This window comes from Plodia interpunctella, chromosome 1 (genome assembly GCF_027563975.2).
Source record: "Plodia interpunctella isolate USDA-ARS_2022_Savannah chromosome 1, ilPloInte3.2, whole genome shotgun sequence".
In the NCBI taxonomy this organism is placed as follows: domain Eukaryota; kingdom Metazoa; phylum Arthropoda; class Insecta; order Lepidoptera; family Pyralidae; genus Plodia; species Plodia interpunctella.
Window position 1 is genome coordinate 7632132 of NC_071294.1, and position 18881 is coordinate 7651012.

Consider the following 18881-nt stretch of genomic DNA (forward strand, 5'->3'; position numbering starts at 1 on the left):
AACATTTCTTAAAAGGCAGGTAAAAATAATTGTTTCTTCCGTTCAACGTTAACCATTTCGCCGGCCAAATAACCGTAAACAGTATACAAGTAACCTATGTAGATTAACAAACTTTAATTAACAAAAAAAGTACAAAGTATGAAGGTACATGTTGCGGAGGCGTTCGGATTACGAACCGAACACCTCAGCTTTTTAAGATGAGATAACGCCACTTACTTCAGACTAATTAAAATATACTCTTGAACCATACGATTGATAGGTTGTAACATGTCGCTTTTTCATCGATACCACTTACACTGAGTTATACAAAGATTATTCCTAATAAGGTAATGTATTTTAAAGAGTGCTGTACTATTGAGCGCCCTGTATTTAACGAGTAACTGGTGTCTGAGGCTAATGTTCCATTGGGCTCATGTTCGCCTTCTATTTTCGGTAGATGGCATTTGTGAAACTGGAGGTCATTTGAATTTACAATCAATTGCGCCAAGATCGAGTGCGCATGGCATTTGCTAGTGACAGTGACAGTTGAAAGCACACAGAGCTAGACAAATAGGATGACCTCAACTCCTCAACTACACCGGCGACATCTAAGGTTAGATTGCCTGCCAGTCTCATAGATTACCTCATCGTAAGAATAACAATGTGTAACAATAATTAGAGGTTACAAAAGGTCACGTTGAGATTACATTTTCTAGGCTTAATGCTTCTTATTATCTCTTTCGTTTAGTATACAGAATTACCGCTATTGCTTTTAGGTATTCAATATCGTACTAACTGTTACCATGCATGAAATTAGTGACTTTCAGAAAAATCAGCAGATAGTCTGGCCACGTTGCCAGCTAGCTAGTAGAGCAATATGCGCTTTTCAACCTGTTTGCGGCAGATGGGGCACACGGTGATGCGGTCACCGCACATTTGGCACATCCCGTGTCCGCATAGGAATATCATGTTCTTTAGTCGGTCCAAGCATATAGGGCACATCGTCTGGAAGGGAAACGAAATGTTAAGTAAACAACTATTTTTAACCAGAGCCTATAATTAAGGTACTTGATATGTTGATATCGTTTTAAATGCAAGAGAACTCAGACAAAAGCTATGAACTTCAGTGTGTTAGTCTGATAATAATAAATTTAAGGATGAAGATAATTTTTACATGACATTTTGATAAATACATTGAAATGCCCAAGATATGGATAAGTATGCCAGAAGACATGTAAAGATATTTTTTCGGCTCCAGGTTGTTGACTACTCGCGGGTGCCCGTGTAGTGTAGGCGGCTGTACCTGTTCCTTGATGTGCTGCAGTTGTTGTTGTAACTTTTGCACGTCGGCGGCCGGCGCGCGCGGCTCCAGGTTGTTGACCACGAGTGGAGTGCCCGCGCCTGCGGCTTGACCTTTGTTCATCGGCGCAGCTTGGCTGTTGTCCTTTTCTACTGCGGGACAAATGGAAATTGTAGTCTTATACTGTCAATCAATAACGGGGATTCCGTGGGACGTTCAGCATTAAATCCTGTTTATTACGTTTTTCCAGTGAAATTCAAACCCATAAATTTGCCTTTCGGGTAGTTTTAGGATTCGCTTGCCTTATGAGACAAAAATTAGAATTATCGTTCAAATTTATGAAAACCAGCTGTTGCCCGTAGTTCTGTCCGCGGTAGCCTATATTTGACCATGGGATTTTAACTATACCTATTCCAAATTTCATCAAAATCGGCCCTGCGCTTTAATCATGACAGACGATAAAGCATTTATATCAGTAACACAGGATTATGGACATGTGTAAGTATATAAAGCAGAGTTACCATCTTTGTTGTTGGGCTCGGGCGGCGGCTTGAGCGGCGGCAGCACGGGCGTGCGGCACTCCACGCACTTGCGCATGAGCGGCGCGCAGGCGGCGCACGCGCACACGTCGCCGCAGGGCCGGAACACCACGCTGGCGGGCGCCTCCGAGCACACCACGCACTCGCGCATGCGCTGCCGTCCGGACACACACGACCGGCAGATCAGGCACTTCTTTACCTGAAAATCAAATCACCTTTATCTAAAACGATCCAAAATTATATTTTACTGATATCTTTCTTTGTAAATACAGTATCATGACTCCCTAATGGAATAAACAGTCATGAGTTTTGAAACTTGAAAAGCTTATGACTCATGAGAATCTCTAATTTCCAACTGTTTTCTTTGATTTTAAACTTTTACATTCCTACCGGGAGGAAAAATATGATATATTCTATGTTTTTATTTCGCTCCCAGACCAGCATCAAAACACTATTTAGTTATCTATTATTATTATATTTACAAATTAACCCAGTTTTTTCGCTATTCTCGTGATATAAGTTACAACCCTATCCTCATATTATAAAATCACAAGCAAACTTACAACGTTGTATATTAATATCTTTAAATTTATATAAGTATACAATATTTTTCACAGTTAGCATACATATAGGAGTATGGAGAAGGACATTGGATAGGTGGAAAAAATACGTGGATGAAGCCGCGGGTATAAGCTAGTTATATGTATTGGTGTAGGATGTAATAATCTTACCCTCGCAGCACAAACGCTGCAGCAGCATATGTGTCCGCAGGGCCTGAATAATGTATCACGTTTCGCATCAGAGCAAATAAGGCACTCGTCTGAAGTGAGTTCGAACTGGCACATTTGAGTGGAACTCCCGCTGGCGACAGCGGCGGGCTCCCCGGCCGCTGCGTTGGCACCGCTTCCGGTTCCGGTTCCGCTTGCGCCTCCGCTCCCGCTTCCACTCGCTATGCTCAATGAACTTTGCTCGCTATCCGGAGTCACTTTATCCAATATACCCCCAGTTCCTTCTTTACGACACGTCGTTAACGTCTTGCAGAGGTTTGGATCAGGACACAGGTCTAATGGGGTTTGACCTGAAAACATTATATATTGCAATATTAATCGCGAGAGCGATTACGCATGAGTCGCTCTGTCGATAGCAGTCATAATATTAACACGTAACCCTGCTCATTAATAACAGGAATTTACTCTTTCACAAACATCAAATATATTTTATAGCAGCCTTTCAGAACCTAGTAACTCGGAGAAATCTATCGAGTTAGGTCAATTGCAAGGGGTAGATAACGTTCCTATAAATTTCTTCAGAAACTTGTTTAGAATGCTCGGAGAGTAAACATATAAAAAATTTGTAGACAGAATATGACGCTCACAAGGATTTGGAGTATGTTTACTTCCTGAGCATTCTAAACAATAGAAGGTTTACCTTTCTTGTTCTTAATGGTGAGGTCAGCTCCCCGGGCCGCCAGGAAGCAGGCGATGGACGCGGAGGATTTCTTGTCGTGGGTGTGCGCCAGCCCGGTGAGGAGAGGCGCGCCGCGCGCGTCCTGTAGTTGCCTCAACTGTTGCAGCGTGTGGTGCCGCAACGCTTCGTGCAGAGGCGTGTCGCCGTCCTGATATATCACATTTTATATTCATTTATTGAATCATATAGCATTTATATTTTAGTCAGTCGTTCATAATTAAATATAGGAAACTGATAAATGAAATAACATGCGTGCGCAAAATAAAAAAAATATATACTCGCGAAGGCTACGTTCGCGGTACTATTTAGCACAGTAGTGTGTGTGCGTTTTTTGCCGCCATGTGTTGTAATTGGGTATTCGTAAGTAATATCAGATTCCTTTAGGCGACTTAATGACAAAGTGTACCTTATCACATATATTAAGGTCAGCTCCGTGCGCCACCAGCAAGCGCACTATCTGCGTGTGCTGCCTCTCGACCGCCAGATGGAGCGCAGTTTGCAAGTTAGCGTTCTGGAGGTACGGACGTGCGCCAGCGCATAGCAGGAGCTCAGCGACTTCCGCGTGGTTGTTTAGGGCCGCAAGGTGAAGGGCCGTGTAGCCGTCGTCCTTCGCTTCGTCCACGATCCATGGCCGCGACTTGCCCAGCATTATCTTCATGGCGCTGTGGAACCAACACATATACTTACTGTTAGTCATTGAGTCAAGCTTTTTTAGAATAGATAAATGTTGCCTGGAAAGAACTGCCAACAGTCAAGTCTTGATCAATGCATTTTTAGTTGTCATACCAGGGGTTACAGTTCTATTTTAGTATTTTATACCTACCTAACTCCAATTAAACTCTTTCTCAAATGGGGACTTGTTACACATGTATTACAAAAAAGACCTCCCATTGAGCTTTCTAATTATACAAACTAGCGCCTGCTGACTCCTGTGGATAGCTAGAGTTCAAATCCATCTCCTGTGTATAGCTAGAGTTCGAATTCATCTCCTGTGTATAGCTAGAGTTCGAATTCATCGCGCATTTTATTAGGCTAGGATCAACGTTGTATATAGATACCAAAGTAAGGTCTAGTTTCTAAATGAATAGAAAAACAAATAGAAATTCTACACTAAATATAAGTGTTTCAATTTGAGGTATCGAAATTACGATACGATGTCTGATGCAGAAATCAGCGTCTGCATCGAGGTGGATGAACTCGTAACGAAAATAGCTAAACAGATCGCGTTTGCATCACCTACAAGGTTTACATTTCCACGGCATTACAAAATAAAACTCGTGCCACGTCGAGTCCGAGTCTAGTAGCTCAGACTCTCTTAATGAGCGCAGTTAAAAGGCATGGTGATGAACTATTATAACGCAGTAATCTCCATTTAACGGCGCATGTTGTATAAAACAATTGTGAGCTCTTAAAGCGTCAGCGGATTCCGGTCTTTAACGGGCGTTGTAATGGAGTAGTTGACAACAATAAATTAGACGGTACACATATTCATATGGCGGGTTACGTTGGTAGAGTAAAACGAACGAACTAATTAAATAAGGTCAAACGTCGGCGTCGTCATTAGGTTGGCGGCGCTGGCGACCTCCGCACACCAACAGTTGGGAGCGGCGAGCCGCGCGTCGCGCGTTTGCTCGCATCGCTATACCACGCGCTTCGATCGCATACAAAAAAGAACACATATTCAGTTCTCATTTACTGGACGGAAACCTAGTGTTATATTCATGGAATTTTAAATGTGTTCATGAAGCAAACATTGGATGTAGCTGAATTTTGTTTACGTTCTTATTGCCTATTCACGGTGAGTTCAATTGCAGCGACATCGATTACAAAATGTGATTACTTCTACTTAAATAATATCAAGCATGTAAATATTGAAATTTCAGGAACACTGATTCATCCTAAATAATGAGCATTTGCTCCCTAGGGGAGGATATAGGATATTAAATTCAGTAGTAATGTAAATACATGTGCGCTGCCGTAAAAAGAGGAATTTAATTGAAGTTACTACCTCCGTCACTAAGTAATAGTTAAGGTTCAAAATAAAACAGAAACATTTGTAAAATGAAATGTACTTTTATACATTACAAATTGAATTGGACGGCCAGTAGTTAGCAACAGATTTATGGTTGAGTATGGTATTCTGAGCTAAGCTCGGACAATCCGTTTGGTTCCGTAGTAGTGCAGCTGACGCTCACAATTAAGTCCTTGCATTAAACGCTCCATTGGTTGTCACTGTTTTGATATGAGGTAGGTACGTCGGATATCCAGGTCACATTCATTTAGTACAAGTACATCAATAAATAATATTACAATCGTGAAATAATATACTAAATTTTGGTATTATTAGGCCTTTTTAGGATAGCTATTTTTTTACTGTCATTAATTTAGATACTAGCTAATAGCTACGAGTAATTTTTATAGGTAGTTATGTACTTATAAAAATTTACTCACAGGTATATAAAACTTATAATTAAAAAAATCATGTTACTAAAACTGGAGGAAGTCTAGCCGCTTTTCGGGAACAGTATTAGTATTTTTATGTTAAGCAGATGATAACACAACATGAGAGCAAGACCAATGAACTACATAAACGTATCTTCATCGATGTTTATTTTTATCAACTTTCTGTATACTCTCGTTTCTTTAATCTCCTTTGGATTTAAAAAATACTGAAATAACGCGAAGTAGATGTTAATGAAATTCTCTTAATATAACAGCTGCTCTTAATATAACATCTGTGGCTAGTCTATTTCTCATTTGAGGAAGATGTAGAAAATGAATTAGTAACAGCGTCCAGTTTCTTGTACTTTCAAGAATATAATGTAGAGATATATAAAATCGAGGCGGAAATTATTATGTCATTAGCTCTACGGATCTAGATCAGTTTTCTAGTTAAAATACAGTACATGGACAACAGGAACTGATTTTCATTCACCTGATGCTAATTAAGTTTACTAAATCTAGATAATATCTATGAAAAAATATGATTTCAATAGTATACATTATAATGTCGACGAAAACTTAATGAAAGACATGTTTAAACGAGCGTAACTAGGAACTGGCATGCACAATCTGTAGCACATGAGACAATCAACCGATGAATAACCACGTTATATTATCGCGTCGCGTGCGACTGAGTATTCGAGAACTAACTTACTGTATTGATGCATAATGTAACAAATAGTGACGTTAAATATAACAAGGAAGATATGAGTAGCCAGTGATCATATTCCTACAGTGAGCTGATTCCCCACGGATCCAGAATAGTAAGTTATGGAAATGTGCGATTGGGGCAGCGGGCACTAGTGGCCAATAACAATGTCGCATTAATATTCAACAGACGGTCTTTGGACACTGGCCTGCTCTGCGGACAGGATCGCAGAGTTTCTTTACTGAAGCATCTTCATGTCTACACAAGCTCACTTTATTTAGTAGGAAAGAAAGATTGAACCGCTAGTTCCATTGCTCTTTTGTTCTATTTTTGATAGAATATATTATTTTAGAAAAAATATTTCATCCAAATTAATATATAATTAAGTTTAATCATAGTTTTATCAAATTAGTCATGATATGGACGAATACTGAAATGTGTTGGTGTCGTCATTAATGTTACTTTATTAATAGTAGTCTACTTATAATTGTTTTATATGGTAACTATCTTTTACCCGCGTATTCGTCCACGTGTATTTCCTTAAAATATAATAAGTCAAGTGTTTTTCAATTTTAAATATATAAATAAGTAGAAGATATTTGGATGATTCTACATATGAGAACGTTTTCGGCATTTAAGTTGTTCAATACAGTTTTACTAAATAAAAAGAGTTCAGCTATTAGACTAAATGAAATAACAAAGTGAAATTTTGTTAAATTTGTAGGTTTGTTACTTCATGAATTTACGAGACCACAACATTATTTCATGTATTACTAAGACTTGCAATAATAGTGTTTACAGCATTACCTAAAGACAACAACGTAATGAAAACAGGAAACAATGTATTGATATAATGTAAAGGAAATAGATATTTCCTTCTACAACTTTGCAACATTTCAGTATCGAAATGCTAACAAAACCATGTTGCTTTCAAGCAGACAAAAGATGAGTTGGCTGTCGTCCCACTTGTTTGTCTACGAAACTTTGCCAAAATTCTTTTATTGACTGAGGGAGCGTAGCGGCGAGCTACGTCGACAACGCGATATCGGTGCCACAATGGACTAGAATCCAGCAAAAATATCTATTAATCGATTTGGAAACATCATTTTTAAATTTTGTTGATTCTTCTATACTAAAATCATTCCTTATAGCAACAAAAGTCAGACGACAATCAATCATTACTACTCTTAAATAGATGCAAATTGTGCAACAATTGTGACATTGATGATGTGATTTTGGTTTAATTTGTTTTTCGACGTTTTTCAGAGGTCAGTGAACGCTAAGGTTTGCCAGATCTTGTGATCGGAACTATGTATAGCTCGACTACCCCGCGGGAGGTGACAGTGGTGGATGGTGTACTACTAATAATAGCATCCCCTCCAGCGCGCGACCATTGGAACGCTGACGGGAGCGCGCACATGTGGCGCTTGTCGGCGGCGGACTCAGTGTGCACATTTATTTTCGATACGGTCGTCACGCGACGCGGTTCATGTTGGTGTTACTTACATAAGAGCCTCAGAGGAGTCCCCAGCCGAGGCTCCTGTGTGCACCACGATGTGCCACCGCATGGTGCACGTTCGGAAAACCGATCCGATGGACGCCTGCCGTCGGGTCTATTTCGGGAAAATACAAATTTGGAATGGATGGTACTCGCGAGTCGTAAGCTAACTCCGCCGGTTGACTCCATTTTTAGAGCTGGTCTGCGCGTGCGCATCGATCGCGCCGCCAGTGCTCTCCGAGCTGCCACCACGCCGCGTCGCTCGTTGGGGTGGTTACGGGCGTCGCGCTGTCGCGATCTCGGACCGTGGTGTTGCTGCCATCACCATCTCCCAAGAGATGGCGTCACATGAAAGACCATCGGTTTCGCGAACGACTTCAGTGTGCTGATTCTATGAAGAGGAAAAGCCTTGCGCGAGTTCCGTGCTTCCTTACTTCCCATAGTGCTTATTATCATATGGAATGTAAAGAAGTATGGAGCTGCGCGGGCGTGTCATCGATCCCGGAAATCTCCGATCACATTTTTCTCAGTGACAGAAGATTCACAGATTTGAAATTAATTTGTGTTGATTAGTTTTGAAGTGTCTCTATTATGTGTGTTAGCGGTTTTTTAATTTAGTGCACGATGGTACCTAATGGAAATTTATCGCTGATATCCAATTTGAGTTGTAAGCTGAACAGATTATCTTTTTAAACAGATTAGAATGGGTATTCAGCCCTTAAGTACAAGACACAATTAAAATAAGTTGCCACAGAATAAACGACTGGAATGTGAACAATTGTATGAACTCTAACACATAAATTGTTTATTCGGTGGTGAGATGTCGTAAAATAACATCTGGCGCAGGTTTTGACTAAGGCAACATAAATAAACGTCAGACCAGAGCGTCGACCAGGGTTTGCTTCTCTCCGCACACCAAAGTATATTTAGACGCGAGGGAGGCAACTCGGTGAGCCGGCTGTGAAACATTTTTACACATTACCACAACGCGAATAATGCCTGTAGTTTAAATAAGAGCAAGATTTACCTTTTACTATTCGTTCATTTAAGCTTGCATGATTAACAAGACTGTTAAGGAACAAACTGGATCCATATTCACTTTGACAAGTGGTTAAATAAATTTATACTGCTTAAATAGTATTACGATAGGCGAGCGGATTCTGGGCTCTGACGCTTAACGGAGAAAGAAACCGGGAAAACGCTCAGATGAGAGATTTAGTATTACAATAGTCTAGTGGTGCGATAATTTGTGTTAGTAATCAAAATTACATTTTAGAAAGTTTGCAATATCGGATATCATTACTAAAGTCTAGTAAGGGAATGAGTACCTATTCAAAAATACAAAATATTATAAAATACCTACAATTTTATATCGGCGAAATGATCCGTAAATGTTTTGCTTCAATTTCTACTGTGCGTAACGAATATTATTTTGGGATGTTCCATAGAAATGTAAATCTTGCGAGCGACAGCAACTGTAATTGTGGTGCGTTGTTATTGTTACACAATTGCAAATATCCTCTATATAGTGAGGAAAGTCAAATAAAATTTCTAAAAAATATACCGAGCCTTTATCAGTTCCTTCTTACAGGTTTTAAAATTGGGTAGGTATTTCAATTAATTGATTTATATTTAAGTAAAATAGTTATGTGGCAGCATATTATTATTTCAAACAGGATCGTAACATTGTCAACGCATTCTTGTGAGGCGAATGGCAAAAAAGGAGCAAAAAACAAAAGTGGAGGATGTTTAGGGCCGCGCCTGCGGCACATCTGGAGCACACTGCATCTCATTATGTGCCTCGGTCGCGGCTCACTGCCCGTCGCGCGGCCCCGGCCCTGACAATATGCCATATTATATTGTGAGGGAACTACATCTTGCCATTGTTCATTACTATGTATTGATTTATGTTGGTCAGTCTACATGTGCGTTGTTTTTACTTAATTGAATTTGTGTCTAAATTTAAATAGATTATTTTTAATGAGATTAAAGAACCAGCCATGAAGTTTTTAGAGTTCCAATTTTTGGAGAAAATATTTACACTGATATATAATATGTACTTCATTATTACCATGAAATAAAAACGTGTTTCCGCATTCAAAACCTCGAAAAACCAAATAAAAGTAGATCTGCTCTTCTTATTACAACTAATCTCGCTCAATTGTTCAACAGCCATCCATATCAAGGCAATGTGATAAATAAAGTATGTTATCTATAATAATTTATTTAAAATGGCCCGAAATGGCTTTTCAAAGTGCACGGGCATTATGAATAATATTCATTGATCATTTTACTAACCAAGCTGAGATAATATTATATTAAGCATGTGTACTCTGACATGACCTAAGGCTTAAACTACAATTAAATTACATAGATATTAAAAATGAAATGATAAAAAATCTTGCACTACAGATTTTACTATATATAAAGGCAGTATAATAATGTTTTAAATCAAAAGCAAATCACAATATCAAACTTCCAAAAATTATATCTCATTACTAATTAAAAAAATATATATTTTTGGAACAGTCTTAGATCTGAATTTCTTAAAACGATCGTTTCATCCATCCATTTACTTGTATGTGTTTTTCTTTACAGGTTGATAAATGTGATAAATGTTACTGCAAATCGATACGCTTTTGTTGTAATACTTGTGATTAATGTTTTATTCCCCAGATGCGTTACCAACGATGTAAACATGGAGTGGTAGTCTAACGAATGAAAATAATATTGCGTAATTAAAATAAACATATTAAAGAAAGTTGACAAGTAATTAATAATAGTGTGTGGACTTATCTCAAGCTGTCAGGGTTCAATCAAGGGACAAATTGTACGGCATCGTGGCAGCCATTTAGGTTTCCATTAACCATCAGGATATAGAATACAACGATCATTATCCAGGTTCCGTTCATTGTTTTAAGAAGCGAGGGGCAGTAGAGTTTCGGCCGGGCAATGACAGCGAGCACGCATTGTGATCAGCCCAAAGCGAAAAGGCGCGACCGCCGCCATGAAAGATCACGTCGATTGTCTTACGATCACGTGACAAATACACATGCTTCATATAAACACAGTAGCAGGACTCAGCCGTGCACTCAATGCTAGAGATTAAATAATAATCATCCGCAGCTACAAATCCAGAATCAACCCGATCCCGCGCCCTTTAATAGTGCACGCTATTTACTATCGCACAAAAGAGTTTTCTATGAGAAAGGGAGCTTGACCTACCAGTTTGTTCAGAATGTTCAATTCTTAAAAACAATTTATTCATGCATCCATGCAGCGACTGCTAACAAAAGAATTCGAAACTAGACAGGGGGATAATGAATACTAGACAAAGACCATTTTAATAGAGTTACTTGCGTGTAATTCGGGTTTGCTTTTTTTTTTATTTTATTGAATGGAATTGTTCGGTTGAATGGATAAGACAAAGATAGCTAGACTAGTGATGAGTGGTCTTGCTTGCGGTATAAGAATTATTCTACAGATATGTATAGAACGGATGGCTTGTTATTGGCGGATGACGCGCGAAAATAACCACCAGACGAATATTTGGCATCGCTCCAGAGGCCGCTGAAAGTCTTATGACGCTTCCCGGCAGCTATGTCGACATTTCCATCCGACTCAGAATATTATTTATGTACTATGTGAAAGTTCGTGGCTTTTTTTAGGTTTGGCAATTTTTTTTACAAATATGTGCGTAATATCTTTATATTACGTACATATTTGTAAAATTGTAATTATCATTCTTTCAAACATCTAACAATCGAACCCATATTATTTTTATCTTAATATTAGATAAAAAATAACAACTACGATAAATATATAATGAATGTGAAAATTTTCAGATCAAAGAAACTTAAAAATTTATTTAATGACATTAGTCAATTGTTTTTACTTAACAGTTTATGAACACAGAGATGGAACAATGTAACCAACATTTGTAATAGGAATGCAAATGCTGCTTATTTATTACAAATGTTTTTTCCAGCAAAATCATCCAAGTTTTACTTAATATTTTGTTTTATATATTTTGTAGATAATTTATTTGAATAAGCATAACTGGATAGGAAAAGGATAAAATTATATGGATTTCATAGAATAAGGTTTTATTATAGATCTTAGTAATATTAGTCTACTAGCAGCCCGTCCCAGCTTGGTTCGGGTAAAACCATAATAAAACTTTCACAGAAATCGCCCTATAGGTAATCAGATTTAATTCAAAATAATTGAAGTTCAGGAACCATCAACGGTAACAACGTGAATTCAATGGTGTTTACCGCTGAGCTGTCTACTCATATCTTTAATTGACGAAACCTATTTATTTTGTCTTTCTAGATATTCTATAATGTTTAGACTAGGCCATGCCAGTTTATCCTGTGAGTGTTTCTATTAGGATAACTTAGTTTGGCCTAGGCTAAACTGGTTTATCCTATCGGGCTTAGGACGAACTAGTTCAGCCTAGGCTATACCAGTTTATCCTATCGCATGTAGGAAGAATTAGTTTAGCTTAGGTAAAACTAGTTTATCTTGGAATCGGGTTTGGCCGGTAACATATATATAGATTTACTGATTTGTAATGTATCCTGTCAAATTTTTTATTATTTTATATTACCATCCAATTTAGAAGTGAAAATTTTAAATATATAGGTACCTATATTCTTTACTCAATTTCGGAAACGCTGTCGATAGCTAGAAAAATATTTTTGTGGATATTTTGGAATAATAAAAAAATGATTCCACCCTAATTGTCCTTGTCCAAAATGTAATTACCATTCGTATGGCGGACACTGCGGACGAAACAAAATTCAAATTTATTTATTTTTTTCGGGCAAATAAAGAAAATTTCAAATTGGTTTTATCAACTGAAGCACTGACGGATTCCCATAAAGCGAATACAAATTTTATAAAATCTGATAAAAGTAATAAATGGTATTCGATGGAATTATTCGAATTGCACTGCTGCAGTTAATTTAGTTACTTTGCATTATTGTTTGGTGATTTATGGCAAATATGTTGCATAAATGATAAAGCATAGATTAATATTCATCCATATTCCATAATAAGATTATAAACGAAAAATATTTGCACTTTTGTCACTAACAAACTCAAAAAGTACTTGACTAATTTCGTTGATCGGCTTAGAGGTAGAGTAGGCTTCTGATGTAAACATTTGCTACTTAAATAATTATTCCCCGCAAATGTAATCGCTGGCGAAGTGCTAGTATGGGAATACAATTCTTATAAATACTTTTAGTTCAGTCTTAATAATTTAATCAATAAAAGGTGGCACGGTATTCATATCTATCTATCTATAATCGTCCGTGGACATTAACTGTACCATTATACCCTTGTCTTCTCCTAAAGGTCTACTTTATTCTACTCTACCTAACATTCACCGACTACTCTACCAAGGAAAATAGCATAGAAATATTTTTGTTCAGTCTTTAGTTTTAGTCTTATCAGAAGAGAGACAACGCACGGCGCATATGTTTGGCGTTTTATAATATAAGTATGATATTACGTGAATTAGTTACTTACTGATAAAATAAAAGTGGTTGAGTATATGTAAGTAAAAATACAACGTATGTATGGTATAAGTAGTAATTATATTGTTACAGTAAGCCATGAAGCAAAACACAAATTACTCATTAATAAATACGGATCACTAGATATTACAAAGGAGCACTAAGAGAAAGCTTAGCACTGACGTTCACGTCAGTAAATTTTCCTTAATTTTAAATGTAAGTAATGTGATGCTTGATTATGTCGGTCAATCAACTGTGCGCGTGTGCACGACGGAAGCGAATGTAACTAAAATTACGACTTTACGTAACGCTGTTTGCCACAATCGCTAGATGGCGGTTCATATCCCTGCTGATAATAGTATCTGGGGGCACGGGAGTGCCCCCGTCAAGACGAGCCAAGCGAGGGCACTACCTACCTTTTCTTGAAACGTTTCGTTGTATTTTTGAACCCTCGTATTTTTTCAAAAATAATCCCTTATCTCCTTAAAAAAGGAGGTGAAAGTTTATACGGCAATAGTGACGACGGCCATCGCTACGAGGTCAATAAAGAAATAAAAAAATATATAAAAAAAGAAAACAAAACAAAAATAGTGGGACTAAAGAAATGCATAGGTTTTACCAACTTACAAAAATAAATGAAATCCCGCCAAAAATATTTTCATATAAAAATGTTGCCAAGACGAGTCTAGTTTGCTTCACAAACTCTACACTTTAGTCAAAATGTATGAAAAAGTGGTCAGGTCTCATGAAGAGCTCATTCTTTATATATGCGCCCTAACTTTAGCACATCATATGTTCTACATTCTAGTTAAAACGTGTGGGTCGGCCCTTTTGCTATAGTCACGTAGATTTCATAGGCATTCGTTATCTTATTTCTAGAGTAAAGAAGCGGCTAAGCTACACGTTTTAATTAGAATGCAGAGTATGTGAAGTTAGGACTGGTAAAGTTAGGGCGCATATATCAAGAAGCTTGGTTCTACATGAGATCTGACCACTTTTTCATACATTTGGACTGAAGTGTAGTGTTTGTGAAGCAAACTAGACTCGTCTTGGCAACATTTTTACATGAAAATGTTTTTGGTGGGATTAAAATAAACAAAAACATGGCAAAGTAAAATATTATTTACTGTGGCCTTGTTTTTGTTTATTTATTAAATAAGAAATATTTCTGAATATTTTTAAATTTTTACATTCATATCGACATGTTTTGTATAAAGTGTGGAGTTGTGTATGAAATATGTCTTTTGCCAAACTCTTTTGTAAATGAAACTTCAAATAAAAGATATCCCTATATTAGTATATAAACATGATTATATGACAATATGTTAGATGGAGTGAAGTTTCTTGCCTTTAAGGAAGTATAAGTAATGTAAAACAAAAAGCTTTACTTACGTACCCAACGATAACCCCTTACCCAAAGATACTTTCATCGCACACATAAATGTAAATACACAGTATGTGCAATATATCGGCAAAGTCAGAACAACGAGAAGCTCTCCTGTAAAATATGGCAACATTTCGCTGTAACGTACTTTTAGAAAATCAAACTTTTTCCTCATATATGTCTGTTCGAAACATCGAGGAAACATGTAATATCTCTTCATACGTTGTAGAAAATGTTTGATCCTGAGCTTATTTTAATACTGATTATTTGAATTTGCTCATTTGATATAATATATAAATGATTATAAATGCGAAAGTTTGTGAGAATGTATGTCTGCTACTCTATCACGTAAGACACGGATTGTTATGAAATTTGGTACACAGGTATACACATAGAGTAATTTTTATCCCTTGGAGTAGAGTAATTTTTAACCTGGAATACACATAGAGTAATTTTTATCCCTTAATTTCTTCGGGAGCGAAGCCCCAGGGCTCGGCGTCTAGTAATATATATAATTACGTTAATTTCCACGAATTAAATAAGTAAAATCAAGATGAGTGAAAACCTTTAAAATAACCGTATAGAGTTGTCTAATAATAGATTTTTATATGTTAATGAGCAGTAAAATACATAATAATTATATATATATATACTTACAACAAAATATGTTTGCACGTAATCGTAGGTCGTAGCTAGAGCGTTTACGGCGTAGCCGCGGCGTAGACCTTGATCTACAACCTATGTACTAGAATACCGTGTGATTTGGAATGTTTTAAAAATATTTAGTTTAATATGTTGAACAATAAATGATAAATTTAAGCGTACTAAGTGCAACAACGTACATCGTATAAACTGGATAAACACAGCTCAAGATATATAAATAAATGGAGAGAGGAGAGGGAGACCTTAGCCCAGCAGGCTGATAAATAAATAAACTGATTCTCAATTACAAATATATAACTGAAAAAATCTGTAAATGTATATATATTCGATGCATAGCCATGTCACAGGAAAACGTTGACAAATTTCCTAGCATAATTTAGTGGGTGATTTTAAATGAGTAATTAGCGGCATATGTTGTTTGGGAGCGCCATCAGTAACGTGCCGCCTGCCCAGGACTGCCCAGCCGCCCATCCGGTTAATAAACCGACACCGAAATTATCTTTTCCAACAATTACTCAAGACTTATAGCACATTTTCCATCAAAAACGTGCTGTGTAATTGGAGAAATTACTTTTATTCCTTCCAGTGTAATTCAGAAATGTATTTTTTTGTACAAATTAACATTTGAACAAATTAACTAGAAAAATAAATATACATTTTCATTTCATTATTGAAATGACAATTGAACACAATAATGAAAAACTTTTTGCACACAATACTATGATGCTGTCAGTTAAAATCATTCAATATCATCGTAACTGTATTCTACACTTCGGAAGTTGTATTAAAAGAAGTTTTTTTTAAGAGGCTAGGAAGCCTTGCTTACAGGTTAACTAACGTTATGAATATATTAGTATTCGTTTAAGCAATTGCGATCGATTTTCTAAAAACCTAAACTAATCTATAACTGTCATCAATTTCTCGTATAGTCAAACAAAATGTGTCAGTGTATGAGGCAAAAGGTAGAGGGCCTTGGCTCGGCAATGGGAGGGATAATGGTTGGCCGATATGAATTTGTGATGGATACACATGTTTCAAAATAAGCTCTAGAATGTACCCTTAGAGGATACAAATGTAGAAAAAGTAAACCTGGCGACGAATCTTAGAAGGGGCGGAGATGAAGAATGAAACGTTAGTTTACCCCCACCTGGGACTTAGCGGGAAAACTGAAGTAAACAACAAATTCATACAAATATTTTCATAAATTATGAACATTAAAAGTACTGTAGTCACATGCATATTATTTTAAAAGTAAGTATTAATGTTCTCGTGGTATCGCTCACTACTGCCTCGCGATATAAAAAGAGCGCATGCATTTTACTGATATAACTAGTGATATAAAATTTAATAACTTCTGCATAATCTTATTAATATTTATAAATTCGAATGGAAAACTGTTTGTTGCGCTTTCACAGTTGAACCGTTGGTCGACTAATTGTAATTAATTTTGGTAGAGAGATTGAAAAATGATACTTCGATTCAAACTTGACATTCTATATAGAAAGGTTTATAAAATATACACTTTACGAACGATTTGGTCTCAGTTATTAATTTATCGAAGGTTAGAGCCCTGTATGTACACTCCGATAAACACTATTAACTGTGCTACTACTATACATTAAAAAATTCTAATTCTTTGTAAGTATGTACATATAACTATTCACCACATAATACATATACAGAATATATAGTTTTCAATTTCATTAGATTCAACAAAACATTTCCTGTACAGGAAAAAATATGCAGATAAGTATCGGTCCGCTGCCATAAAGAGACGTCTTGATGAATTGAAACAGAAAGAAAGGGATCTCAAGGAATTTTATGTTGGGAATAATCCCAAAAGCGGCCGACACAATTCTTCATTTCATTCACGTTCCCCTGCGATGAAACTTTTTCTCTGCAATTTTTCTGTAGAGGGCGGGGTGTTATCAGGTGGGGCGCTTTGCGAGTCGCCGCACGTAGCGATGGCAGCCCCGCCGCCCTGTGCCCGCCCGCTGAATACAAACTTCATTAGCCGTTTGATAATTAGCCCGTTAAACGCCCCTCACTCATCCAGTTACGTCTTCTAAACCAACCTTATACATGAGATACGTATTCACGACACTAAAGTTCTACGTTTGCCATTGATCCAAATGGAACTGGATACGAGATTTTGGCTTCAACCGAAACTACTTTTGTGTTACCCTACTTTTTAGTAGCGTTTGTTGATTGCATTTTTGGATAGGGTCGTTAATACAATGACAGAATGACTTTTGAGCACCTTTCACATTATGCTCACTACATGTAATATATTATATTTTAACATCTTCTAATAAATATAAAATAATAGAAAATTCGTCATTTTATAAAAACAAATTTCTTTCTTAGAATATTTGATTAGGGGTCATTATCATCTAAACCTATTGCGAAAATTCCGCAGGTATTCAAAAAGTCACCATGTATTATGCTAATAAGAGTCAAACCGCTGCGTAAACTTCAATTCACTCACTAAATGACTTTTCAATAGTACAAGGTTTCTCTACGGTTTCCAATTCGGATTACAACCAAAATTACTGTATCGAGTTAACCATCGTATGGGCCAATTAGAATATGTCGGGTTTTATCAGAAGTAAATGAACGGTTTCAAATTTATAGAGATAGAGCAATGTTTATTTCATGAGTTGATGTTTCAAAATCCATCTAACTTACGATACATAACTGACGTTTGCATGGGACTGGCAGTTTGTGTATTTTTAAAATGTACAATTAGCCACGTTCCGTAGGTTTTTTTTCACCTCCCAATCGGTGCCGAACCAAAAGCTAAACGAAATAGTAATTATGTATGTTTTTACCTATATAATTTCCATATTAAAACAAAATGCCTAACGGGAAAGTTGACCGATCGTTCCGGAGTGTATATTTTAACTAAACTTTTTTCAACAATAATGTATATTAATAATTGGAAAAAATAGGTACATTACGCAAAAGATAACAGTGAAAACGAAATGGCTTCTTTAATTGTAAATGTTACCAAAGTGAATCCCAGTTCAGACGCGGATAATAAAAAGTGACAATTTAACCGGGACGTCGCAGGAAAGAAGATACGAAACAAAAGGAAACTACGAAGAGGCGAGGAGGAGAGCGAACTTAGAAAAATTAGGAAACAATGAAGCAGGAAACGTGTTTTCTTGGGAGCGATGGAAGGCGGCGGGTGAGTTATTAGGACATAAATTAATAAAACAGATAGATGGAACGCTTCCAACAATGAAGGCTTCAATAATGCACCTATAGAGACCATAGCACTCAAAGCTCCCTGAAGCTGAACAGTGATAGTTTTGTCCAAAATTTGACAGCGTTTACAAAATCCGACTGAGCATTCTGAGGACAAAGGGCGTC

The 18881-nt window shown here is 36.9% G+C and overlaps 1 protein-coding gene across 2 annotated transcripts in view; it reads right to left on the reverse strand.

Annotated features, from left to right (window-relative positions):
* Positions 1-133: 133 nt before the first annotated feature.
* The window catches only part of mib1 (mind bomb 1), a 141016-nt gene continuing 122268 nt past the window's right edge, over positions 134-18881 (reverse strand). Inside the window, exons 13-18 of one of the 2 annotated variants that reach the window (XM_053744081.2) lie at positions 3692-3947; positions 3247-3433; positions 2550-2896; positions 1801-2017; positions 1283-1428; positions 134-984 (exon numbers count right to left, since the gene is read on the reverse strand). In XM_053744081.2, coding sequence (XP_053600056.1) covers positions 844-984; positions 1283-1428; positions 1801-2017; positions 2550-2896; positions 3247-3433; positions 3692-3947 — 1294 coding nt within the window. In that variant the 3' untranslated portion in view covers positions 134-843. Of the gene's footprint in view, positions 985-1282; positions 1432-1800; positions 2018-2549; positions 2897-3246; positions 3434-3691; positions 3948-18881 lie in introns of both variants that reach the window. The other variant, XM_053744073.2, reaches the window with a different exon arrangement.